The 25,235-nt window shown below is 43.0% G+C and overlaps 5 protein-coding genes across 9 annotated transcripts; 2 read left to right on the top strand and 3 right to left on the bottom strand.

Moving 5' to 3' along the window:
* The first annotated feature begins 1,360 nt into the window (after positions 1-1,360).
* On the top strand, positions 1,361-2,458 carry LOC108151397. 4 transcript variants are annotated; one of them, XR_004473224.1, is made up of 4 exons: positions 1,361-1,515; positions 1,576-1,618; positions 1,687-1,907; positions 1,979-2,458. XR_004473224.1 is itself a non-coding variant. In XM_017279994.2 (3 exons), exon 3 carries the CDS (start codon positions 1,979-1,981, stop codon positions 2,378-2,380), a length of 402 nt encoding a protein of 133 aa, XP_017135483.1. In that variant the 5' UTR covers positions 1,375-1,515; positions 1,687-1,907; the 3' UTR covers positions 2,381-2,456. The 4 variants fall into 4 exon arrangements, 2 of the variants coding, with proteins under 2 accessions (XP_017135483.1, XP_017135477.1); XR_004473223.1 differs by having other exon boundaries at positions 1,364-1,515; positions 1,704-1,907; positions 1,979-2,457; XM_017279994.2 differs by lacking the exon at positions 1,576-1,618 and having other exon boundaries at positions 1,375-1,515; positions 1,979-2,456.
* A 3,772-nt stretch (positions 2,459-6,230) lies between these two features.
* Positions 6,231-7,162, bottom strand: LOC108151534. 2 transcript variants are annotated; one of them, XM_017280200.2, is made up of 2 exons: positions 7,048-7,162; positions 6,231-6,981 (listed from the first exon to the last, which is right to left on the bottom strand). In XM_017280200.2, the coding sequence occupies exons 1-2, from the start codon at positions 7,077-7,079 to the stop codon at positions 6,312-6,314; spliced, it is 702 nt and encodes a 233-aa protein (XP_017135689.1). In that variant the 5' UTR covers positions 7,080-7,162; the 3' UTR covers positions 6,231-6,311. The 2 variants fall into 2 exon arrangements, with proteins under 2 accessions (XP_017135689.1, XP_017135680.1); XM_017280191.2 differs by having other exon boundaries at positions 6,231-6,996; positions 7,048-7,161.
* A 3,632-nt stretch (positions 7,163-10,794) lies between these two features.
* On the bottom strand, positions 10,795-16,284 carry LOC108164592. The gene is given in 4 exon segments (XM_017300417.2): positions 10,795-11,867; positions 11,936-12,244; positions 13,105-13,311; positions 15,771-16,284. Coding segments are annotated over 4 exon segments (1,605 nt in total). The 5' UTR covers positions 15,915-16,284; the 3' UTR covers positions 10,795-10,922.
* Positions 16,285-21,121: 4,837 nt separating this feature from the next.
* Positions 21,122-22,197, top strand: LOC108164941 (antigen 5 like allergen Cul n 1). The gene is made up of 3 exons (XM_017300929.2): positions 21,122-21,410; positions 21,471-21,868; positions 21,936-22,197. Exons 1-3 carry the CDS (start codon positions 21,285-21,287, stop codon positions 22,171-22,173), a joined length of 762 nt encoding a protein of 253 aa, XP_017156418.1. The 5' UTR covers positions 21,122-21,284; the 3' UTR covers positions 22,174-22,197.
* A 108-nt stretch (positions 22,198-22,305) lies between these two features.
* On the bottom strand, positions 22,306-24,662 carry LOC108164940 (malonate--CoA ligase ACSF3, mitochondrial). Its single transcript, XM_017300928.2, has 3 exons — positions 24,179-24,662; positions 23,919-24,108; positions 22,306-23,843 (listed from the first exon to the last, which is right to left on the bottom strand). Exons 1-3 carry the CDS (start codon positions 24,266-24,268, stop codon positions 22,327-22,329), a joined length of 1,797 nt encoding a protein of 598 aa, XP_017156417.1. The 5' UTR covers positions 24,269-24,662; the 3' UTR covers positions 22,306-22,326.
* Positions 24,663-25,235: the final 573 nt, after the last annotated feature.

Genomic DNA, 25,235 nt, shown 5'->3' on the forward strand with positions numbered 1-25,235 from the left:
AAAAACAGTAAACGGTACCCGGGAAAACGGGTAAACGGTAAACCAACTTCCGCCGGAATCCTTTCCCACACAAGTTTTCTGTGTGTGTCGGTGTGTGCTGTCGCGATGAGAAACGTGCCGATGCATAATCATTGGGGCCATTATCATTTATTTCACTCAAAGGTGTCGTTGCTGCTGCTCCCTCCCTGCCCCACGCCCTACCCCCTCCACGGATGCGGATACCTGCAACAATCAAAAGCACACGCACCAGGAGAAAAAGGCGCGAGCAAGCTTAGCTAATGCCACAGAAACTTTTGGGGCTCCACTGCACGATCGAACCAGATAAAAGGCCACGAACTTGGCCCAAAATGAACGTAACAGAACCTTCAATAAGACCAAAGGAGAATATTTTTTTGATTGGTGATTTCTTGAGTAACAAGATGAATGTCTTATGTCAAAGATCTAGTAGAATAACAGCCTTCAAAGTTGTAAACACTTGAACCACAGAACAAGCATCAAAAATGCATCAAATCGTCAAGTGTAAAGCGACACCAAAATCCACCAACGATTAGCAAATACCCCCGACAACAAGAGAAACAACAGCAGCAACGATTTTACTACCGCATCGCATCCACAGCAAACAGCGGACAAACAGCGTCCTCCTGCGTTCTGGAAATTTATGAACCCAAAAACCATAGTAACCCACTCACCAAGGCCCAAACCCCGACCCGGACCCCACACAAAACTCATCCGCCCCACTGGGGCAGGCTTTCATGTACGGATGCTGCTCGCGATTTTCGCCTATTTGTTTAGGTCAAAACTATAAAAATCCAACAAACTATACCGAAATGAAATCAGAATAAAGCGGGACAAACATTTGCCATGCATACATCAGCTGAGGAAAAGTGAGCGGGAAATCATCAACCAAACAATAATCTCCCGCACACATATTGTTAGAGTATAAAATCAGAAATTAATTAATTGATATTGTGAGAGCGGTCTATGCGGAGAGACCTCTGACCCCTTACCCCTGACCAGAGCATTTAATAAGCATTTATTGGTAAATTCTTCCCGTAAAAAGGCTTATTTATGCTCCCCCAGTCCCCAAGGGCTTGTTATTCATAATTATCAGAACAAACAGCGAACAAGACAAACTCGTATATGAAAGAACAAAAAACCAAGATCTTTTACTGATTCTACAACGAAGTTTTCAAAGTCTTCAGATGATTTGCAACGCTTGAGGGAAAAACATTCTACCAGTCTAGAAAACAATCTACATACACAAGTATGAGGCTCATAGATTTACACATTTAAGCCATCTTAGTGCCCTTTGAATATATGTATTTATAGTCAACATTCAATATTTTGAATCTCACAATATCATTCTAAAACTAACTGTCGTCAGCAGAACAGCTCGGAGACGGGACAAAAATATTTATATTTTTTAAAAAAGAATATCCGAAAAAAGATCGAAGCCGCTTGGAAGTAAAAGTCAAATCATCAATAAACATATATATTTTTCTACCGGACAGCATAGTAAGTAAAGAAAAATGAATAACAGCCTGACATTTTACACAGTAAAACTTCCAACAATAGACAAATAATAAATTAGTGGACTGGATTGTAAACCAGGCAAAAAGTATGTGAAACTATAATTACTATAGCCTAACGTCTCTTACAGTAATCACCGTAATCACAGTACTATAGCCTAACCTCTCTTACAGTAATCACAGTAATCAAATAGAGATGAATCATAGGAAGGGCTGAAAATCATCAATCAAAGCAAGCTTGAAATAAATGAAAGATATATGTCAATGTGCTAGTTTCTAAAAATCTCCAAAAATCATTCACAGCTGGACTTCAAACCGATAACATCTAACCAGGAAACATTTTTGTTTATCTTAAAGAAACCCATTGATAGTAATAAGGTAAGAACAATAACCATTGCACAGCCATTGATTAGCTTGACATACCGCTCTACTTCCTAATATTTAACTAGATGCTGCGCCTTCCAGCTGTTTGTGTTCAGCAGCTGCGCTGTAACCAACTTATTACCGATCCCATGCCACAGAGCTCTTTGCCCGTGTCGCCCAAGGACATACGCTCTCGTGGGCCAGTTGTCGAGACGTATGAGGGCAAGCAAAAAAACCCAGACGATGCCGTGCTGCCGATGCCTCCTCACAAACTCCCCCTGGACCTATTGGGGGATTTGGCTAGGCTTGGGCAAAGCATGCTGAATCTGAAGGAGATAATACAGCAACAGAAGTTCGATTTCAAAGAGGCACTGATGATGGGAAAGGATAACTTCAAAGAAGAGTTTCAGAAGAAAACGGAGAGTGGGATTTTCAAGATGCAGAATGGCATTAAGAATGCCATTGATTTATTGAAGCGGGGTTTCTAATCAATTTTTTTGTTAATGTTAATATTCTAAAATGTTTTCCATAAATTTCCTATTATATTTGAACAGTTAACAGAAAGTTTACTCATATTTTCGATTCCTCCAAAAAAATACATGATTGAGATGAGATATACTATGTGAAAGGTTTGTACTATGTTCCAGTGAACAATGCTATTGGACTGTAGAATGAACTAAGAAAGAAACATGTAAAATTTGAGTGTGAGCATGTCGAGCTTGGGTATTAACAATCCCGAGTATGAACTTGTCCAACAACATCATACCGTTATACATATATCCTGCAATGTTGCAATAAGTTTAGGCCTACATCTATATGGTGGTAAAAGTCTACCAGAGTCCCAGTTGAGTTTACGAAGGGCAATAACTAAAAATCGTTGACACAAAAACAATCCTCCCATATCGGACATAACAACGAGACGTACAAAGTTTTATTATTGTTATTTTTATTATTCGAACACACCGTTTTCGGCACACATTAATGTAACTAAATGTTAAGTTCCTTGAGGTAAAGCATTCACAACAGCAACGGACCTAACCGACCTCACCGTAGGACTCCTTAGGTTACATCACGACATTTCACAATACATTAGGAAACAGAACACTGTATGCGGTTCGACAGATATGACGATATCTAATTTGGGATTAGATTTGTAGGAAAATTTTAAAAGATAATTTATAGATCAGCAGAGTATGGGCTTGGGCACTGGGCACTGTGTTGTCCAGCCCCAGCACCGATGCCTTACCTTGAGCTGCACAGAAGATTGGAGCAGCAGCCGAGATTCGACCGTAGTGTTACATTTACCAAGGATTTGGACACCCCAGAAGGACACACTGCTCGCGAAGCGAACAATTTAAATGTATTAAGAGTGGATTCGGGACATCTGGCCAGGCCCAAATCACAAAAGGTCGCCACAACAAACTGTCGCTGGAAGGAAGAACAACGGCGATGCCCGAAAAAAATGGAAATTCCAGCATTAAAATAAGTTTTTAAAACTAAGCAGCGCGGCTTATGTCACAGAGACCAGGGTATCCATGGTGCAGCAACGCAGAGAGGGACACAGAGCACAACCCAACCACACGACAGACAACATTTAGAATATAAATTTAGTTAAACAAATCTCGGACGAGGCTGTCCCAAAGGTACGACGACGATGAGCGTTAGAGCGGGTTGCCAGGGCTGCCACCGCCATGTGTGCAGCAATGGAACCTGGATACACTGCACAAAAATGGAAGAGTCGCTGGAAAGGCTAGAAGCCAAGATATATTCAAGATTTATCCCACATTTTCCAGATGTATGAGTTAGTGGTTTACTTCACCAATAAAATCATATTGTTCGACACATTCACCTGCATATCTGCATAGATTCCTATCGCTTAGGTCCCCATAGAATGGGAATTCTTTGTCGCCGGACCGTAGGGCAACAAAAGAACCGACCTCTAGACCTCCAGACCCCCAAAGTGCATTTCGCTTTGGTTTAGGGTTACGACCAGACCTCTTCTTCTCCACAATTTCCACAGCTGCATTTTCTTGTTTTGCTTCTTTATCTTTTTTCCATGTACGAGTATGTATGTACATATGTAGGATTCTTCTCATTCTCCTGATCCTGCTGCTGGCCCCTCAACTCCATTCCCATTTCGCTGAAAAATGTCAAAATATAATTTTTGCGTGGATTTTCGGCAACCCAACAATAATAATCAAGAAAAAAAAACACGAAAGGAAGACTCGTTTCGGGGACCGAAGCCTTAGATGCTCTAACAGATTCTTTGTTCAAATAAATATATGGTTTTTTAGGATTTGTTTATACCGAAAATAAATGCAACTATATTTCAGAAAAAGCTGTGTGCGATCATTCCTTTCTTTGAGTATACATTTTTCTAGTGCTCAGAAATGCATTATACTTAAAGGATCGAAAGGATGCAAAAAGCAGTCAAAACTTACAATACCCTCTGCAAGGGTAACAAAAAGACACGGGGTAAGACGAAGAGAAGGAGTATGCCCCTCAAAAAAAAAAAAAAAAAGAAGCATTATATTATTTTTGCAACTGCTGCCTGCTTCTTATCTCAGCCGCTGCGTCGTCGGTGGCACGTTAATGTGGCCTATGTGACAGAAGATGGAATGGCACGGCTATGAGGCAAGGGCAGGGGCCTAGAAGGGGTAGCTCTGTGGGGAGAGCTGGGAGCATTGCATGTCCTACTGTGAGACATAATTTTTAATAATCTACAACACAGTCCCGGCCAAGGGCGGGATGGGGCATGGTGCCCGAAAATACGCGCATGCAAATGGCTTAATTTAATATATAATTATACCCTGTAAGGGCACAAAATCCTACAAAACGGACGGCATACATCAGCTATATGTTCAGGGAGGATCATTGCATCCCAGTTGCTCCCACAGATAGGTGTATTCAGATCTATTTTTTCTTCTAGATCTACATATATGTATATAAAACCAATCGCAACAGGCAAATACAGGTAAATCTTTCGATCTAGTAATAGTATATATGTATTTATAAAGAACTTCATCATTCATTAAGTAGATTCAATTAAATTCCATTTCATTACTTTTCGAGATATTTTCTGAGAGTATGCCCCATTCGACTAGTGGTAATAGCTCTACACCCACTCGAAAAGTGATTTTCTTGGTTTTGGTTGTTTCTCCTTGTTGCTGCTGCCACGTTTTTTATCGTGACTCCAAGATTGGCCAAAAGGTGTTAGGCATAAGATACCAGAGCGAGCGGCGCGGGAGGCCGGGCAGCTACGAGTATGTATGGGGAAAATAGTCTTGTCTAAGCCCCAGATTGATGCCGCCTTGCCGCAAACCCAATCCCAGAGCTGTAATTAAATTATCATGCCAACAGCATAAAATCCAACCCACACACATCCCACTCTGCACACGTGGATAGGATATCTGTGCTTGTGCCTGTGTCTGTGTGGTGCAGGTGCTGGGACGGGGACGGGGACGGGGACGGGGTGCGGCAGCATGAGGCATTGTAATTCAAACAGGAGCCACAAACGCAACGGGTTAACATTAGCGCACTTTTATGGCCTCCCCAGGATAAGTGCGAGTATGTATTTACGTACATATGTAGTATGTGTATTCCACCGACCCATACCTTCCAGCGAGGCAGTGTCTCTGTTTTCTATGATTAGCTGGAAAATTTATGCCACCTGCAAAAGCCATTTTGCGGCAAGCAGTTAGAAAAGCAACAGCAGCGGCGGCAGCAAGAACAAATACAACAATTGCAACTCCTGCGGGGAAAAGCCGCCTGTATTTAACAAATTTTAGTATATCCAAACATATTATTTCCCTGGAAGCACTGATTGAAGAAAATTCACTAGAAAAAAAGGTGTTGCATCGTAACGGTGCAAAATAGTCGACTATTATATGTTGTTTATTTTCCTACGCTGCCAACAATTCTAAATAAAATAAATAAAAAATAAATAAAACCACATCAAAAACCGGTCATCAAGGGCAAACCCCGATATATACATCGAAAGATGCTAGCTCCCACTCGATCCCAGTGGGTCAGGTAGCAAGAGACCTCCACGGCGCAGTTCCTCCACCACCATCTCAGCTCCATAATGATCCCATCCCTGGGCGATGGCATACTGGTCACATCCTTGGTGCAAAACGAGAGAACAGAAAGAGGGAAACGGAGAACCCCGGAGAAATTCTGGTCTAGCCGAGCAGAAACAAAACACATTTTGAAGAAACCTCCCAGAATCACTCAAAGACAATGATTCTCCATAGAATGGAGAATATGAATGAATGGAATGAATTTGTTTATACTTGAGCGAGAGTCTTTGGTTTTTACGGAACTCTCAGGGTCAAGATATTGCTACGATCGGCACATTTGAGTTACATTTTATTATTCAAATATATAAATATGGCCAAACCAACTGAAAGTCGCTATCATTTAGAAAAAATTTTCATCGAATTGATGCAGTAGAAAGAACAAGATTTTAAGTCCCGGACCCGAATTCTGCATCTTGGCCTGGTAGCGTCCCTCCGCAGTGCTGGGCCCCCAGATTTCATCCTTGTAAAAGAACAAGACAATAACGATCAGGAACAGCACCAGGAGACATGTATAAATATGAGAACCGATCAGCCGTGAAACTAGGTTAATAACTTTTTGGACGAAAGTTGTTACAAGTGGGGGCTCCTCTTGCCCGTCAGCAATGGGGACAAGGGCGTTTGATCCAACCTCAGCTGTATGTTCGAGATTTCTTTCAGAAGCATCGCACGTATCCACTGCCAGGGGCTGGGGCTGATCATCAACTGCGAAACGGCCGATAGATTTAACCTCTGAGAGAACTTCCTTCAGTCGCTTATTCAGACGGTACACCATGTGCTTCTCCAAATATTGCAATGATATCCGTCGTTTCAGGGGCATTTTCAATGGAAACTCGGTCTTCTCCTTAAAGACCGGTGGCTTTGCATCCAACTTGTAATCTTCGTTTTCAGCCTGGGACTTCTCACTAATGACCGATACCTTTAGAGAATTCGCTTGTGGATCTAATTTAGAACCTTCGAACTCATCGATGGTGGAGTCATTGGTTGATTCTGAAGATGATGACATCATCAGCCTGTAAGCAAAGGAACTATGTTTTGGATCTAATAAGGTGCCCATGGATATGGATAAACACACTTACGCCTGTTTGAAAATACGAGAATATTTCGGCATTTTTAATTGTTGATTTTGTTTGCAACAAAATAGTTGTATGTATTTTTTATTGTATTAGATGTGCGTCACAAATACGACTTACTAACGCGACGACTACTGGAGTGTCGGGGCTTGCTGGGGCATAAACATGTAAAATGTTTGAGAAAATTTTAGCTTCACAGCAGCGTCTCTGCAAATCGGTTAAATCTCCAGCTCCAACACGGATTTATAAGGCGGGGATCAACTACCACAAATATATTAGACTTTACCTCTTACAACATTAAAGGCTTGCAAGAAAACATAAACACGGACATGTGCTACTCACACCGATTTCAGTAAAGCACTCTGTGAACCACTGCCTTCTTAAGAATTTGGTTAAGGTCTGTATTACATAAATAACAGAGGCGTACTCAATTGTGCGGAGAAACGGAGAACGGAGAACACAGGCGACTGCATGATAATATAGAACTTAAAGAGGACTGCTCGATCATAAAGGATATTAAAAGATTCCTATATTATAGCATGCGTTTATTTTTGCCTCTTTTTACTCTTGTTGGTAGTGAAATTTTTCTGTTCTCCTTCCTTTTTCTATGTGTATTTTTGGAATATTGTCTTAAGCAACTGAAGATTATATAGTTATAGTTATAGTTAATATGTATACCCGATACTGTGAGGAAAGTGAATGTGTGTAACGCTCAAAAAGAAGCGTGTCCGAACCCATAAAGTATATATATTCTTGATCAGCATCAATAGCCGAGTCGATTGTCTGAGCCATGTCTGTTTTTTCGTCCCTATGAGCGCCTAGATCTCAGAGCCTATAAGAGCTAGAGAAACCAAATTTGATATCCACACTCCTGAGATATCGCACGGTTAAAAGTGTATTTCAAAATATTGACCCGCCCCCAGTAATATGCACAATGGACAATAATCTGTGGCATCCTAAATTTAGAAGATACGAGAAAATTGAAAACGCAACATCATATGTATGTATATATACAAATCTGCCAAATCTGCTGGATCATTTCCCTTTGGGCGATTTAATCGGGTGAAACCAATGTTGTGTAGAAAAAATTAGATTAAATTAAACATCTACTAATTATGGATGTTTGCCAATGGAATACGAAGTTCTCTCGATGACATAGCCGCCTCTGACTGGCGGAGGGGCTCTCATTTAAATGAAAGCCGAGAGTCCAGAGAGACAGAGCATCTGTTGACCAAATGTGGACTTAGGACGTTATTTTAATTTTTAAAACACTGCTTTTAAAACGCGATAAAATATGTTGAAATGACGAGCACAAAGAAAGAAAAAAATTAAGCGAAGGAAAGGAGTGAAGAGTAACGACTGATAGTGGGAGAAAGAGGAGAATGCAGCATGTTACATACATATGTACTTAACCATTTACATGTGTATGCGTATGTGATATATTTTATTCATAATAAAAAAACATACGAACAAATCCCAGAGTGAAAAAAAGCCCAGAAAGATGGGTGAAACCCACGGCCCCAAAGCGGACAACCGAAGGCGAAGTGCAGCCACACTGCCAGGAAAAAAAGAGCTCTGTGTGTGTAAAGCGTGCATTTACATAATGAAAGATATAGCGATGTGTGTGTGTGTGCGGTGGGTTGAGTTGGGGTAGTCGAGGGGGACACGGCAAAGGGATTAGCAGTGGGCGAAAGAGCTGAGAAAAAAAATTAAATTATAAAATATTGAAGCAAGTAAGAAATGCGCAAAAGGGGCCGGGGCCGGGGCCGGGCCGGGGCCGGGCCGGGGCCGGGCCGGGGACAGCCGGACAGTCAAGCAGTGCAGCAAAAGAGTGGACGAACAGCCGCGGGGCACTTCCACTGCTTGAGTGCGGTATAGCCACACTAACACACACGCACACAGAATTAATGTCCTTTTAGATACAAATGCAATTTATAAGCAGAACTCGTGTGTGGTGCGGGGATGAGGGTGGAGTCGCCCCAAAAAATGCTTTCACATGGCTTCACATCACCCGCTCCCCTCCACCCACTCAACTGCCACTTTTTTTGCCAACATAATTTTGAATAGCATTAAAATTATTAGCTACAAATAAATATAAAAAAAATGAAGAAAGAGCAGAGACCAGAGGAAAAAAGAGCGGGAGTGGAGGAAGAGAGACTGGGAAGCCAGAGAGAAAAAAACGCGTGAGAGAAGGACTAGAAGTAGAGGAAAGAAATGGTCATCGTCATCCCATACCGAAACGGACTGGAGCCGGTCCCACCCTCCCATCTTGCAACAAATGCGCATAATGAGCTCTGGTCAGCCGGCCTAGACGTGGAACGTGGGTGGTTGCCACCGAGATTTACGCGCGACAACTTTTTCTTGGCCATATTTATACCCGGTACTCGAAGCGTATATGGGGTATATTCGATTTTTGGTGAAATTGGATTTGTTTAACACCCAGAAGGAAGCGTTTCCGACCCCATAAAGTATAATATACTTGCTCAGGATCAATAGCCGAGTCGATATACCCATGGTTGTCTGTCCGTCCGTCTTGTTTGACGAGACTAGTTCTCAGAGACTAGTAGAGCCGCGGCCTTTGCCGCTCGCGTTCTATTTTTTGTTTGGAATGGAACTTTGAGAATCTGGTTGGCAGCTAACGGGATTCTGTTTCTTTCCTTACACATTAGGTATTGAAACTTTGACGAGAGGTTCTTATAAATATCACTGTGAATGTACGAATGTACCATACCATTTTGTATCGCTTTATTCTACCAAATACGAGTATATGACTGAAAGTGCAGTCGTATATGAGTTTATTTATTTATTAATCGCTTCAGCGGCATTTCTTTCTATATCTGCATCTATTTGATCAGCTTTCTTACATGTTTTCTTTGGGTAATCTTTCCATATCTTTCGGTTTGGTACTTTCTGTCCGTTCAATCTTCTTGCAATCTCTCCACTTGTACTCTTAAAACTTATTTTAGGAACGAGCGGTTCGATCAGGTTGCACTAGAGTTTCTCTACGTACCGATACATTCACTTATATTTATGTATATTCAATCAATATATGAAAGGAGCTGTTATTATAAAACAATCATCCAAGAAAAGCCCTAGACTTCATATTCATAAATGCTATTTTAATACTTCCTCAAAATATCAAAAAAAAAAATGCAAAGTTACACCATTAATTTCTGATTAAAAATCACCAACCACATATGTAGCTATTATTGATTCACGATAACTCAACATTTTCATGTATTCCCCTATACAAAATTTATATGATTACCCTATTCAAACTTTTGCTTATATTACCTGAATATTATTTTTTGCTATAAGAAGCACAACAAAAATCTAGAAATCTACATTGTTTGCTTTTACATAAATGGTTTTCCTACTTTCCATTTATATTTATTTCCAAATCAACCGTTGAATCACTAAATCCGGGGTCCTAAATCCACAATTAATCTGCTTTATAGTGCATTTCTCAAAAGGAGAAATCATGCTACAATCAGTATATGATTACATATGACAAGAGTATCCTTTGTTTCGCGCAGCTGTTTCCCTCCATTTCTTTCACTGGATTTTCCTGCTTTTTTTCCGCCAAACACTTTTCAGTTGATATCGCAGCAAATCCTCTTCGCAGGCGCGTTTACATAATTAAATGTGGCCGCCGCAGGTCGTCTGCTGGGGACTGTTTTTTTGTACATTTCACATCTCGCGCTGACCGCTAAGTGCGGCAGATGAAGCTGAAGTACACATTCGTTGTTGGGATTACGATTAAAAATTAAAATCAGTTTTATTCTTGTTACATATCATGTTTGCTGTTGGTTTTGTATATCAGTTATTAAACGTAACTCTTAACTAGGCAAAAAAATAATAGATATCATATACGAATAGATTTAGGGGGGGATAGCGATAATCAGAGGGCGGACTGGGGAGGCGTGTTCACACGATGGCAGTTGCTCTGCTGCCAGCATTTGCTTGGGCCGTCGCTTGCGCCGTTTGCGAGCCTTGCGGCGCACCCGATCAAATTTACGTATGCGTTCGACAATAAAGTGCTTTAGGTCATCGCCCTCGTACTTGCGGCACGATACCGTGAATAGTATTAGCGAATTAAGGTAGAAAAAAAATCTTATATCATAGTCCTCCACTGAATTCTTATTTCCTGTCCCACCATTACTCTCCCATTCGCGCTCCTGCTCCCTCCTCTGATAATAGTTGCTGTAGTTGTGTTTTCGCACTTTGGGACTGGGCGTTGGATCCTCATCGCTCTCCGATTGCCGACGATAGCGCTTGCCTGTCTGGTTCCACTCTTGCCGTAAATAGTCGTAAATGCTCATGTTCCTTATAATGATCGTATTGTTGTTGTTGCTGTTGTTGTTTCGATTGTTGCTGTTTGTATGAGGCGCCACATGCTGTAGATAGGGCCAACTGCCGCGTACCACCTGCACGCGTGTTGGCAACGACTGATGGCTAATTGTCGTTGTCTTTGTTGTTGTTGTTGTTTGGGGCAGCATTGGCTCATTTTTGTATCGTGCATCGTGAACATGATGTTGTCTCACATTTTGTTGTTGTTTATGTGAGTATTCTACAGCAGTGACTGCAACACGTCAATGATCAGCAACCAGCGGTCCCCAGAACATCTTCGATATCTTTGTATCGTCCTCGGTTAGGAAGAACTGACGGCCCAAGTGCACAAACTCCTTGAGCGACAATTGGCCATCGCCGTTCTTGTCTATCACAGCAAAGGAAACGGCAGCATCGTCTTCGGTCAGTCCCAGACAGCGGAAGAAGAGCTTGTATTGTTCGAGATCCAGATGGCCAGTGTGATCAAAGTCCACAGCCTATTAAAATGCAAAATACAAATATGTTATAAAGACGAATAAATATATATGAAATACTGAGTGCTTACCTTAAACAAGTAGGGCAGAAAGCGTCCAATGCGCTTGGCCATCTTCTTGTCGTTGAGACGATGATGCAAATCGGCCAGAAACTGTTCAGCAGTCACCAGATTGTATGGGGTTATCTCCCCGAACTGCTCCTCCCAGGTCTGCTTGATCACGTCATTGAATTCGGCAGCCACCTCGGGCGTCAGGTGTCCCAGATCGTTGAATCGTTTGGCCAGCAAACTGAAATCATCGAACGAGATGACGCCGTCATGGTTCACGTCCATGATGCGATGTAGAGTGCGCATTTTGCGGCGCCAGAAGGCCGAATCACCCTGAACAATAGAAAAAGAGATACCAAAATCATTAAAACTGTCTACAAAACTGCTTAAATGTTGTGCTTTTATAATCCAAGACGCTCTTTCATTGTCGAATCGACTACACCCAAAATATTAAGATCGTCCAAAGATAATATGCTACATCGAACATAAGAAATTAATTAAAAAACTCTTAAGTCATTTAGATACTGCTCGACAGCTGATATTAACTATTTTAGTGAAGAAAGCTCTACACAGCTTTAAAAATGTAACAGTTTTCCTGAGATGAACTGCTTAATGTTACTTACTAAACAGCTTTCAACCTGTGCAAATATGGCGAACTGCTTGGTCTAACGGTAAAGCTATCTAGGAACTACTGATTCAAATTGCTTGAGGGTTGTTACTGCACCAACAGCTTTTTCCGCACTGCTTCATCACCACTTGTTTGCTGAATCGGAGTCGGAACTTTTCAGCAGTTCAAGCCTTGAGCTTTCAGCATAAATTTGGTTTCAGGTTGCGCTGCCATCAAGCTTAAAGCTTACTCGTTGCAAAGCTTTGATCGTAGGAAATTTGAGCCGTTGGCAAGTGGTGTCATGGTGTTGCCTCTGCGAAGCAATTGGCCATAACAGAACGCGCACCCTGTAAACTCTGTTACACTGTTGGCCAACTTCTGTTACGGCAGCAGGTTCAAAAAACGACATTGAGCCGCCAAATCCGAGTGGACTGGAAAGTATCTCAAGCAGTTGCTTACGAAACACGTTTCTTGCATACCAAGGCACATCGTGGAATTTTCTCAGCCACGTGGACCGTACTGCAGGGGTCTATTTTATATGCTTTGATGTGTTTTTTGTGTGTGTTTGTGTCTGCAGTTCACTCACCCGCTCGCTTCTCTTGGAGCTTGTCTTCTGGCGGCGCTGCTCAAATTCATCATCCGAGTCTGCATCGCTGTCGCTCTCCTCCTCGCGGCGTAGACGGGCCGCTCCGGCGGATTTCTTTGAATATTTGCGCACGGCCTGGACCACGGCTGTTGGCATTTGCCACAGCAGCGGGTGGGCTCCATTTCCACCAGTTACGAGTAGAAGGCGCTGAAAAACAATTTTGATGGGGGAGAAGATAAATTAGTTTACAGTTTTAAGGGAATTTTTTTCAGATTCTATAGGAAGGTTCAAATGTTAATAATTGGGATCTGCAAATCCATTCTTTATTTCTTAATTTTCGTATATTTCTACTGCAATTTCTATTCAACCTCTGACATCTTCTTTAGATCATTCATTAATTTTTTCTTTTCCCAAAATCGGTTGACTATTTACTGTTACATTCAGAGTTGGATGTTGCACAATATTATGCTTAAAATTTTTTTGTTTTTGTGTTGTGTTTTCAACCTCATGCTCAGGTTGATGTTGTTACTTTTTGTTGTTTCTATGGTTTTTGTGGTGCCCTTGAGCGTATAAACAAACATTATTCTCTTGATTACAATTCTTGCTCTCTCTTCGTCTCCTCTAGATTTTTTTCGAGTGGAGCGAGTGGGGGGCTATTGTTAAGGTCAGTTCTGTTTGCCTGAAAAACGATTCTGAACCAGTTTTATATTCATTTTTTGCAAGTGATCTCGCAAGAGCGAGAGAGAGCGAGAAGATTTGTCGGCTACAGAGCGAAGGTCTTTAAGATACTGGTGGAAAAAAGATATTTTAACCGAAACCTGTATAGTTAAAGAGCCACTATGAAACGTGAAGCCAGAAAACAAATCCTCTAGTTGTGGAAAATTTTCCCGGCATTATAATGAGATATCCCAGACCGCATTCAGAGGAAATGTTCATCCTCTATCGCTGACAGCTTCTGTCAGTGCCATTAGATAAAGAGAACTCTCTTTTTTAATTACAACCAAAAGACTTGTAAATGTTTTGAATGTCTCTCGATAAGAAGAATGGGCCCCCAAGACCCACACACACAGCACACAATTCAAATACAGATGTTGGCGGCCCCCAGATGATATCATTATCACGAATGAACCATCGTATGTTCATGCGTGTGTGTCGATCGGTGGAACCTCTTTTTGGGGCCCAGTGGTAGTTCCAGTGGTTTCGCTCGGTTAAACGAACTTTGGCCAACGAAAACAATACGTTTTTTGGTTGTAAACAAGTTTTTTTCTCATTCGAAGTCTGGCCAATAAGCCAAAAGCGATTTTTGTTATAATAAATGCAAAAACGGGCCTCTTTTTATTTGATTTTCAGTCTGATTTTTAAGTCTGGGACTGAGACTGAAAACAAGAAAAGCACGTTTCAAAAATAACCCAATACAAAAAAAGATCAAATTGATTTATGCCGAAATAACAGTGGGATAAGAAATATATGTACGAAGCAGTAGAAGCATCCGGCAAAGTCGAGCAACAGGTCAGTCTTAATCAACAGGAAAGCAGAATCGCCTCAAAACTGCATTAAAACCTCTTCCTTGTGACTCTTTCTTCATTCAGAGGAAACAGAAAGAAAAGAAAAACTTATTGGACAACATTACATTATGATGGTCTGGCTTGGATCAATTCTGATCAACAGTACATACAGATGTATATTATTTTGTTTTATTAGACGTACTAAAACATTTACAAATTTGAAGGGGCCAGAAGAATTAAGCCAGGAGCGAAAGTTAATGGATATCTATTCATGTTAATCAATAAAGGCTCTAAAACTGCTTCTAAGGGAAAACAACATTTATGTTAAGCTATCGACCTGTTAAAAAACACTGTTACTTAACACAATGCGCTGTTTGCCGCTCTCATTAAAGCGAATAGAAATTAAAGCAAACAAATTCCTGTAGGAATAATTTCCCAGCTAAAGCTACTAGTTCACATTCCGTAAAAAAACATGATTATAAGTTTCTTTCTCCCATTTGACCCAAAAACAAAACATTCTGCTAACACATCTGTTAACTAACATTTCTTCGGGACCATAATTGTAGCTTTCAAACTGCGCTCTCTATCTCTCTCCCGCTCAGCTGTTTCGAGTTGCAAAGGGGTGTGTGTATTTACGAGAAGTGGGAGTGGAAGCAAGATAAAAGGGAAGCAAGAAAGGAAGAGGAAATATCTTTTTTCCTTTTGTTATTCCTCTGCTACTACGCTTTGGCGCTTTGCGCAAGTTTATGCTGCAAAATTCTGCGCAGTTTTCCTTTTCAAGTTTTCAGAGAGGGTGTTCTTGGGATGATGGAAGCTTCTGGCTTTTTTCAGTTTGTTGTTTTTGGAGTAAAAGAATTGCTTCTTTCAGCACCTCTTCAACGCCACAAAGGGGTGGGGGAAGGGGATCGGCCGACGAATGATCATCACTCATTTATTCATTAAACTGTGCCACAGTTTTATGAAATTTGTGCGGCTTTTGAGTTGCAGTTTGAGAAGTGCTTCTGTTCTGTGTACGTGCGTGTAATCCACAGTTTCAGACGCACTGGCCTCGTTTTTTGAGAGCTAACTTCCCTTCCTCCTCCCACTCTACCACCATTTTTGGATCTCTTTTATAATTAAATTAACATCGAAACAGAAACACACACACACATGTGCACTTACATGGCAATCGCTGTGTGTGGGTGAGGGCGGCAGGGAGGCGGCGGTCAGTTGCTGCTGGAGTGCACCGACCGTTGCGGCCATATTTCGTTCCAGAATTTCCCTCGAAGTGCGCAAAATGTTGCGGCTAACAATAGAAAAGGCCATTTTTTGTTTTCTCTTCTGTTTCTTCTTCTGTTTGACTGCTTTTTTTTTGCTGTTTTTATACGCTGTTTATCTGCATGCAGTTTTATATGAACTGAATCAAGAAAATGTGCAACGTTGCTTTGATTTTGTTTGTTTTTATTGTTTTACTGTTCATTTAACAACCGGTTTATGAAGGGATAAATAACTTCACTTAAAAACATGTAAAAAAATTAAATTGGTAAGTTCGTTTTTGCGAACTTTTCTTTCTTCCACTTTTTGAACTGTTTCCTTGGAATTCTTTTTCTTCTTCTTCTTTCACTTCTTCGACTTCAACTTCTTTTACGGAGAGAAAACAACCGTTTTCTGAGGCGTTCGAAAATGTTTTGACGCAGCTCGATGCGATATGAAACGAAGTCAACGTCGACGCACAGTGGGTCATTTTCTTAAAACATATTGCAAAAACATAACTTTTGAGCTAAGATAGTTATCACCCTGAAACTTTCTCAATTCTTCAAAATTATTATTTTTTAACTAAATTCGCGTCATTGGTGCAACTTTTAACAGCAATTATATGTCAGAATATGTGTGTCAATATGTATGAATATATGTCTTTTTTTGGCTTGATCATTTCCCAATTGAAGAGTAACAAAAGTTTTTCATAGCTTCATCAATTCCCAATGGAAAAACCAATTGAATGTTGCGAAGTTCCACAATTAAAAATTTCATTTTTGCAACGAGTTTTCGGAAAACGAGCCACTGTGCGACGCTTGTAACGACAGAGCAAGCGAGCGCTGTTGCTCTGTGTATGTGTACGTGCATGGGAGTGAGTGAGAAGGAGACAGGGAGTATGCTAGCATAGAAGGGTGTGCGGGGAGCACAGCTGCTGCTAGTTCGAAAACGGCGGCACGATGTTGCGAAGCATACCATACATACAAGAAAACAGACACATAGGCATCAATGGACATTGACAGTGACATGGTGCCATGGAGAGGGGGCGAATGTAAGCCGGTTAAAGAAGCGCTACCAACAGATGTTAGCGATGCTGCCCTTTCAGTCCCTGTAAAACGGTACAGTGGCAGCAAGAGAAACTGCATTATGTAAACACAAACAAACGCACACGCACGCACGCACAATGGGCAGAGCCGACTAATTTACCATTGATAAGGTAAACGAAAAACAAAAAATATAATAAAATTCGTATTTAGGTCGCAGCGTGTGACAAAATGTCAGCACCAGAGCTACCCTCTGTAGACGTTTGTCCCCCTTCCAAGCCCTACACACGCATAGCAGCGACGCCAGCAGAGGCGACGTACTTTTTCTGTTCTACTTCATTGCCTCACGCATGTGTTTACCCACTCACACACCCACATTTTACATGCGTTACATATGTATATATGTGTGTCTGCTATTGTACATATAGTGGTCTTGATCAAACAAAGCGCCCATGTCTGTAGCCCCTCCGCACCCTGCACCTATGCTAAGTGGACTTGGCTCCCAAAAAATGTACAGAAGCGAAAATGAAAAGGAGTATAAAGATCAATGCTGAGAAAATGGAGCGGCACTGCTCTAACAAAACTGCAACGGGTTGGCCCCCCACCAACAGCGCAGCGTCAACGACGCGCCACTTTACAGTGTTTTTTTTTAATAGAGAAGAGTGCACTGCACTCTGTGGAGGCTTAGGCGCTGAAGCACGAAACATGTGTTCGGTGGGAAGTTTCCAGAAAGGTTTATGCGCCGACATAACGTGTTCTTGGCTTGCATCTTCAACATATCGTAGAATATCCAGAATGTTCTGTGTACTTTAATCCGTTGAAGGGTTGGAATTTGATAAGGAACCTTTTTCGGTCGAGAAGCTTCCAGTAAGGTTTCTCAGAACAAACTTGTTCCGGGAAAGTCATGACCAATGGTTCCGGAAAAAACTACGTAGTAAATGATATTCTAAGTGTTCTAAAAAGCTACACCCCCAAAAACTGCGGAATACCCTCTTAGCAAACTGCACGTTCATGATGCATGTACACGCATAAACGAAAACAGTTTTCGGGTGGAGGACGTGTACAAGAACAACGGTGCGCCCCGAGCTTTGGGGACGACTGATAAAACGTCACGTAACAAACCTGGCGCCGGGCCTAGCAACAAACAGGGTTGACTGCAACTGCAACAGTCTCTGTCTCTGTCTCTTTCTGTTTTCGTATGTGCATGTTACAAATGCATAAATTGTACTTTGTTTGGGACTGCACCTGGACCTGCGCCCCTGCAAAAGCGCATTGAACCCTCCACACAGGAGCCACACGACTCTGCAGCCAGCTGACGTCACAGCAAACATGATCCACATGACAATCAAAGGCATGCCAAAAAAGTGTAAAGAACGACAATTAAAATGCGTAATAAACGAAAAACCGTGAATGTAATGCTGGCTTGGGGCTGGGGTCTAGGTTTGAGAATTAATTGGGGGCTGATGTCTAGGCCTCAGAAATATGTGCATACTTCGGTAGTGTGGTCTGGGGCGTGTGCCGGGCTAATCAGTATGTGGATCTTGTTGTCTTCCCCTACCCATACATACATACATATGTACATATGTATGTCTTATGTAAAATGTAAAGCGCGAGTGGAGCGAATCCAAAAAGGGAGACCTTGCTCAGTTCCAGCGGCGCGGCTGCTGCAAAATTCGCGTTTTCGTTTCTAGTTTCTAGTCGGCTTTTTTCTCTTCGTCGCGCCTTTCAAGGTCCACACACACGCACACTCGCACAACTTTAGTGCCATTCGAGATTTCCGCAACGCCATTTAAATTTGTATTTTTGTTATTTTGTTTTGTTCCTCTTGATTTTTATTTTGGCGTACGTGTTGCCCCCCATCTTCGGCTCAGAGGCAACAGATGTGCATGTGGATGCTGTTTAAACGCACGATCCACTCCGTTTTTGATCCACTGCAGCGCAGCAGAAGAGTAGCGGGTGGTTCTTGTTGCTTTTGTTGAGTTTTTGTATGCGGATTTTGGCACGTCGACACACCGGCGACAGAGGCAGCAGCATAGGCAGCGACTGCGGCAGAGCACTCTGTGTGTCACCGAGGAAAGGCGTAGCGTCGTGGCGTGGCGTGAGGGCTTCTTTTGTCCCCCCTCCACTTACCGCCCTTTACATAAAATGACAGAAAATTTAATTGCGTCGTTCGTGTGAGCGAGTGAGTGTGAGAGAGAGGGATAGAGGCAGGGTGTCCGTGTGCGCTTTCCAGTTCCCTGCACCGGCCGCACAACAGAGAAACAGAGCCTATGTGCCTGATTGCATCGCATCCTTTTGATACCCTGCATTGGGTGGGGTTCGAGGGTATGTTGTGTGAAATTTAGATTCATTTAACTCGGCTGTGCTGGTTGGACTCAAACCTCTTGTTTTTGTCCGTGAGAGACCTAATGGAAGTTGGTTGAGGAAGAAGATGCTGTGAAGCACTATTGGAAAATTAGGCTGTGAAATCTTTCTAAATATAGTATCACCGAAAAATTTCTACATTGCAATGCATTGAGATGAGAAACAAGTGAAAATATTTTGTTTCTTATAATTCAAAGTTATTTATGTTTTTCATTAACTCTCATCTCTTATTCTCAACAGGGTATATTATCGTCGTTATGTGGACTAGAGCTCTTTCACTTGTTGAGCTCTTCTTTTCGGGCAGCACTCGAAAATGCTTGAAATTCGAAACTCTAGAACCGCATAAAGGTTAACGGGGTGACAGGGGGACCCTCTTGTAAATTGAATTAGAGCTGACGGTCGCCTTATCAGCGACCTGTTTATGCCGCTCCCCGTCTGGGTCTTGATAAAACCCATCCACCAAAAACAACAACAACCACACACACACACATGACTTTCTGACCATCGGAGGATTTTGTAACCGAGATAAAAGCGAATGAAAATGAGTTTCAGTTTAAAGATTAGGACCCCCAACCCCCACCGAAAAATAAGGTAAATAAGAAGTAAATGAAAAACGTAAACAGATTTGGAAACGGCTTTTCAACATTTTTCGGGTAAATAAAATGGGTAAATAGTATTAATATTGATTTGGCCACATGGCCACAGTTTGAGAGGATCTATGCGAGTCTGTTAGTTAACAGAGGCTCTGTTAACGGTGATGATATATTATTTGAATCCATCTTCAATTCATTTTGTAATCGACCTTCGACAACAAAGCACCATGCCAAGAAGGAGAGAAAAACAGAAAACCAATCAAAACAGAAACATGTGAAAAATCTAAACAAATATTCGAAAACTCTTTGGGGCAGACACAACACACACACACACGCACGTATATATTTTGTGTGTAATCCACACCGTGGCAAATGTTTCCCCCACTTTAACCCTGATGCTGCTCAAGTGCTAAGTGGAAAGGCGGCAGCAAACAACATTCTCAGCGTAATTATACCCTAAAAACGGGTATAGATCTATAGATATATATACCCATAAAATACCCTATTATTCTTGACATATAAAATATTTTCCATGGGATTAATATACATACATATACGAATGTTTATGTTTAAAAGCAAGACTTATATTGTTGTAAAGGTAATAAGAATATCCTCATTGTATCACTAAAAGACTATATATTTATATATGTACATAGCTGACTTAGAAATAGTAGATTTTACAACTCTTTAAGATTCTTAAAATTTATATGTATTTCCCACAACAAAGAAAAATCTTAACCCCAACCTGCCATCGTAACGATCGAGGTTCTAAGAGTATCAATAGCTTCGACTCCCAAGAAGCTAGCTTCTTTTTTGCTTATTGTAAATTTTGGTTGTCGTGCTATTTTTAGCCGGTAAATAGATTTGGACTCTATCTGTAGCCCATCGGAAAGGAAAAGGGTACCGAGTACTTTTGTGTAACGACGACGTTGCCACCGGCACGTTAGCACAATTTTGTGCGTAAACAAAATTGTAAAATAAAACAAAAAGCCCACAGTAAACAACAACAACGAGCGGCATTCACATCAACAAAGTTATCATTAACCATGGAACCACTTACCAAAATCGATTTGATGGATGGCTAGGGCTATGCGGGGCTACGTGAGAACCCTCTCCGTTTCGATTGCTATAGAAATTTTATAGAATCAAAATTGCATGAAATATACATAGTTTGTAGACATTTTAAAATTGACTTTGAATTGGCGCTAAAGGCAGGGCTGTCATTACAATGATAGTCTATCGATAATTGCTATCGTTACTGCCATTTGTCCGCTTGCCCACACTGGTTTAGGCGGGGGTTTTGCTAAATTGTTTGCCGTTGAATCATTAAGCTATTGGGCCTGCAATATGGCATTCCGACATGCTCTACTGATAGCCCACTCACATAATGGGCCCTATAAAGCAACCACCCATCGACAGGGCCACGCCACAAACCGAAAAAAATGCAGCTCCGATGCATTGCCATGGCCTGCCTCGCGATGTGCGCCTGCCTCGTGCAGGCCCAGGACTACTGCCGGGCGGAGCTCTGCCCCGTAAACACCATGCACATTGGCTGCCGCAACCGTGGGGTAAGTCCATCGACCAAAAGCCACAAGGATGCACCATTAATAGCTCCTTTTCCACCACAGAACTTTTCCCGTTCGTGTCCCCCCGACGCCGCTCGACTGGACATCCATGAGGCGGCCCGCAAGCAGGTGGTGCATGCGCACAACACCCTGCGCCAGAAGTGGGCCAGCGGGGGCGGCGACACTGTCTCGAGGTCCGCCTGCCGCATGGCCACCATTTCGTGGGACCAGGAGCTGGCCCGCCTGGCCGAACTCAATACCAGGCAGTGCCTCTTGGAGCACGACAAGTGCCACAACACGTTGAAGTACCGCAATTCCGGACAGAATCTCTATATGGCGGGATTCGCTGGGATCATTCCCAGCTCCGTGGAGAGGATACTCAAGCGAGCCATGGACGATTGGGCAGCCGAGGGTAGTGACATCACAGGAAGGCAGCTGCAAGCCTTCCACCTAAGCGGACCGTATGTCTAAGAATTGTTTACCTTTGATTGAAAAATGTATGATCTTTTGGCAACACTCTTCCCTCAGGGATGTAACCCACTTTGCGGTGATGGTCAATGAGGCGAACGTGGCCGTGGGCTGTGCCGTGACGCGATTCAAGCAACAAAACTTCCACCATTTCCTGGTTGCCTGCAACTATGGCACGGGCAACGAACTGAATAAGCCCGTGTACTCCTCCTGCTCGGTGGCAGGCAGCGGCTGCCAAACCAAGGCCAATCCCCAGTACCCCGCTCTTTGCTCACAGGAGGAGCAGATACAGTTCTAAGGATTAAAGATAGAAATCACAAATATTTTGTTTATATTTGTCACGTCGCGCAGTAGGAATTTCTGTACATATGTTTGATGTTTTTGGTGTGAATTGGAGTTTGTTGAAGGCAAATCAAGTCTAGTAATTAAGGCGAGTGGCGAAAGTGGCCCACTACTTGGCGACGACCACCTTTACGATGTAGGGACACTTGAAGTCCGGCAATTGTTTCTCGCAATATGTCTCGATGGTCTCCACCTCAAGGGCGGCATCGGGCGAGACAGCGCAAACGACAAAGAGTCGATGGCCCCACACCATATTCGGGATGGCCAGTACGGACACATCGTTGATTTTCGGATGCGAAAGCAGCACCTTCTTCACCTCGGAGGAGTTCACCTTGAGACCGCCGAGTGTTATCATATCACACGCCTGGCTAATGAAGTAAAAGTTGTCGTTGTAATAGGCGCATATGTCGCCGGTGGGTATGAATTTCTCCTCCTCTCCCGTGACCGTGAAGGCGATCTCCAGCTCTCCATTGGCAGCCGTTTTGGTGGGATCAAAAGGATCTGCAGGACTGTTAGGGGCCTCACTCACGGCCTCCCCCATTTTCATGGGCCCACCGACATGGTTGTGGCACTTAATGATCTCCTTGCCCGTTGGACTCACCAGCCGGGCAGTTACCCCCAGGAGAGGGGAGCCCAGGGTGCCCGGCTTGTAGTTGGGTGGAAAAGATCTGGGTGGTGGCTTGGGTAGACGTTTTTGGGGAACCAATTTGGGCAGCACCTTTGGCCCCTCCTCGATGGCATGGCCCAGGACGAAGCCCGTCTCCAGCATGCCGTAGTACTCCAGAATGTGATGCCCGGTGATGTCGCGCCAGCCATTGAACACCGAATCCGGCAAGATGGCAAAGGCCGTGGCCATTAGACGCATCTTCTCGCTGCAGTGATTCTTAATGTACTCGACCATGAGCGAGTCCTTGATGAACATTTTTTGGTACTCTGCAATCATTTGCTTGTACACGATGGGCATGGCCAAGAAGCAGGTGCAGCGCTTCTTGGTCGACATTTTGACGCCCAGCAGGGCGTCCCAGACGCTGCTGGCGTTGAAGTCCTGCTGGAGTACGACATTGCCACCGACTTGAAGCACCGCCGCAATGGCCATGTGCTGGCGCAACATTGGCAGAACGGGCAGCAAGGTGTCGTTGGGCCCCAGGCGCCAGGTGTCGATCAGGCATCGGGTCTGGGCATCGACATTGCGATGGGTGAGCATCACCGGCTTGCAAGTGTTGGTCGCATTGGATGTGTAGAGCATCATGGCCATGCTCTTCTCGTAAAATTCATTAGGCAGCATGGCCTCGGGCATCAGAACGCCCGGCTTTTCGGTGTTCACCAGCTGCTTGGCGTATACCGACGTGGAGGAGATGTCCTTCATTGGCGGCACAAAGTCATGGTCCAGCGTAATGGTGGCTGCCTTCAGGGTCTGCGACAGTTCCTGGATAACGCTCTCGTTTTCAGGAGAGCCAATCAACAGATTTGCCTTACAGTCGATAGCCTGGAGACGCACCAGTTCCAGGCCCGAACTTGCACGCAGTGGCACTGCCACCTGGCCGGACATCCAGCAGCTCCACAGCATCACAATCCACATGGCATTACTCCCACAGAAGAATACAACTGATGACGAAGTGCCGCTACCTGGAAGGAAGGAAAAAGAGATTGCGGTGTGAGAGATCCACTCTATAGTCGATCGGCAGTGGGTTCTATATCTACCGCATATAGCTGAGATCTCTTTTGATAGACGCTTGGCCGCAATGTATAGCTGTAGGTACGTAAATTCACCAACGCTATCTCTGATCGCCAGATCGTCCGGATACAGCATGGCCTTCTTGTACGCCGGCAGCAGCATTTTGTTGCGCTCCTCCGCGTAGTAGCTGTGCCGCAACTTCTCAACGTAGTCGTCCTGCGCGACCGGAGGACGACATGTGCTGGATTACCAACTGGGAATATCGATCGATGAAAGCCTCACTCACCTTGTAGACCAGATCTAAGCAGAAAGAACGAGCCGGCATTGGGCGCCACTGGGCCATACGCTGGAAGCCACGCAACACTTGGGGCAACATTTCTGCTGCTGTTCTTTCGTACTATACGATCCTCTCTTTGCACCCAGCACTCGCTCACAACACGGCGATTACACACGATTTTTGCAAACTTTTGCGGATATTTCTCTGTTATTTGTACTGTTCTATGTGTTCAACCGCTTCAACAAGAAGGCACAGAATAAACCGATTCTGTTACTGAATTTAATTTTTAATTCTTCGGAGTGCTTACTTTTCAGAAACGTTACTCTACACGACTCGGATATGAATGAGCATTTCTGGAAATCTGATGTACAAATGGGATGGTATATATTCCATGGCATACTACATAGTTTTCTTTTAAGGACATATTAGGCTTATGGTTGATGCGGATGCGTGTAACACCCAGAAGGCGATTCCATTCCCATAAAGTATTTATGTACATTCTTGATAAGCCTCAATAGCCCAGTCGACATAGCCATGTCTGTCTGCATTTACTTCAAAAATATATTGAATGAGATAAATAATTCATAAGCTCAAATATTTACTGACCGAGTACCGGGCATAAAAGTAGAGCCGCGGCCCTTCGATTCGATTTCTAGATTTAGTTTGTTCTTTATTTACACAATAATAGTTTGCAGACACAAAAAAATAATAATTACAATAATCATAATCGTAAACGTAAAGTGAAAAAGTGAAATTATGGTTTCTTTTCAAGTAAAATGCTTTTTTTGCCACAACTTTCGTTTGGTTTATTTTCTTCTTTTGTGACCGCGGCATAATACGATAAGAAAAAAGAAAAATAAATGTCGTTTACAACGATCCTGCTAAGATGGCGCCTGGTTTGAGAACTCGAATGTTGCGAGGAGTTGCGTGGGGTGGGGGGGGGGGGGGGGGGGGGGGGAGGAATGTGGGGGTTGCTGGGTGGTGACAGGAGTGAAGTGGAGGTGTATAGGCAGTGTGGCAAGGATGAGAAGAGACAGTCCCTGCCTCAAACTACGACTGTCGTCAC

The sequence above is a fragment of the Drosophila miranda genome, chromosome XL (assembly GCF_003369915.1).
Source record: "Drosophila miranda strain MSH22 chromosome XL, D.miranda_PacBio2.1, whole genome shotgun sequence".
In the NCBI taxonomy this organism is placed as follows: Eukaryota; Metazoa; Arthropoda; class Insecta; order Diptera; family Drosophilidae; genus Drosophila; species Drosophila miranda.

Bases quoted from the DNA above. Each gene is read 5' to 3' on its own strand.
- LOC108164941 (XM_017300929.2), top strand. From the start codon at position 21,285: ATGCAGCTCCGATGCATTGCCATGGCCTGCCTCGCGATGTGCGCCTGC. The intron at 21,411-21,470 runs GTAAGTCCATCG...TTTCCACCACAG, and splicing joins TTGGCTGCCGCAACCGTGGG to AACTTTTCCCGTTCGTGTCC. The intron at 21,869-21,935 runs GTATGTCTAAGA...CTCTTCCCTCAG, and splicing joins GCCTTCCACCTAAGCGGACC to GGATGTAACCCACTTTGCGG.
- LOC108151397 (XM_017279994.2), top strand. From the start codon at position 1,979: ATGCTGCGCCTTCCAGCTGTTTGTGTTCAGCAGCTGCGCTGTAACCAA.
- LOC108164940 (XM_017300928.2), bottom strand. From the start codon at position 24,268: ATGTTGCCCCAAGTGTTGCGTGGCTTCCAGCGTATGGCCCAGTGGCGC. The intron at 24,109-24,178 runs GTGAGTGAGGCT...CCGGTCGCGCAG, and splicing joins GCTTAGATCTGGTCTACAAG to GACGACTACGTTGAGAAGTT. The intron at 23,844-23,918 runs GTAGATATAGAA...CCTTCCTTCCAG, and splicing joins AGAGATCTCAGCTATATGCG to GTAGCGGCACTTCGTCATCA.
- LOC108151534 (XM_017280191.2), bottom strand. From the start codon at position 7,079: ATGCCGAAATATTCTCGTATTTTCAAACAGGC. The intron at 6,997-7,047 runs GTAAGTGTGTTT...TCCAAAACATAG, and splicing joins TCTCGTATTTTCAAACAGGC to TTCCTTTGCTTACAGGCTGA.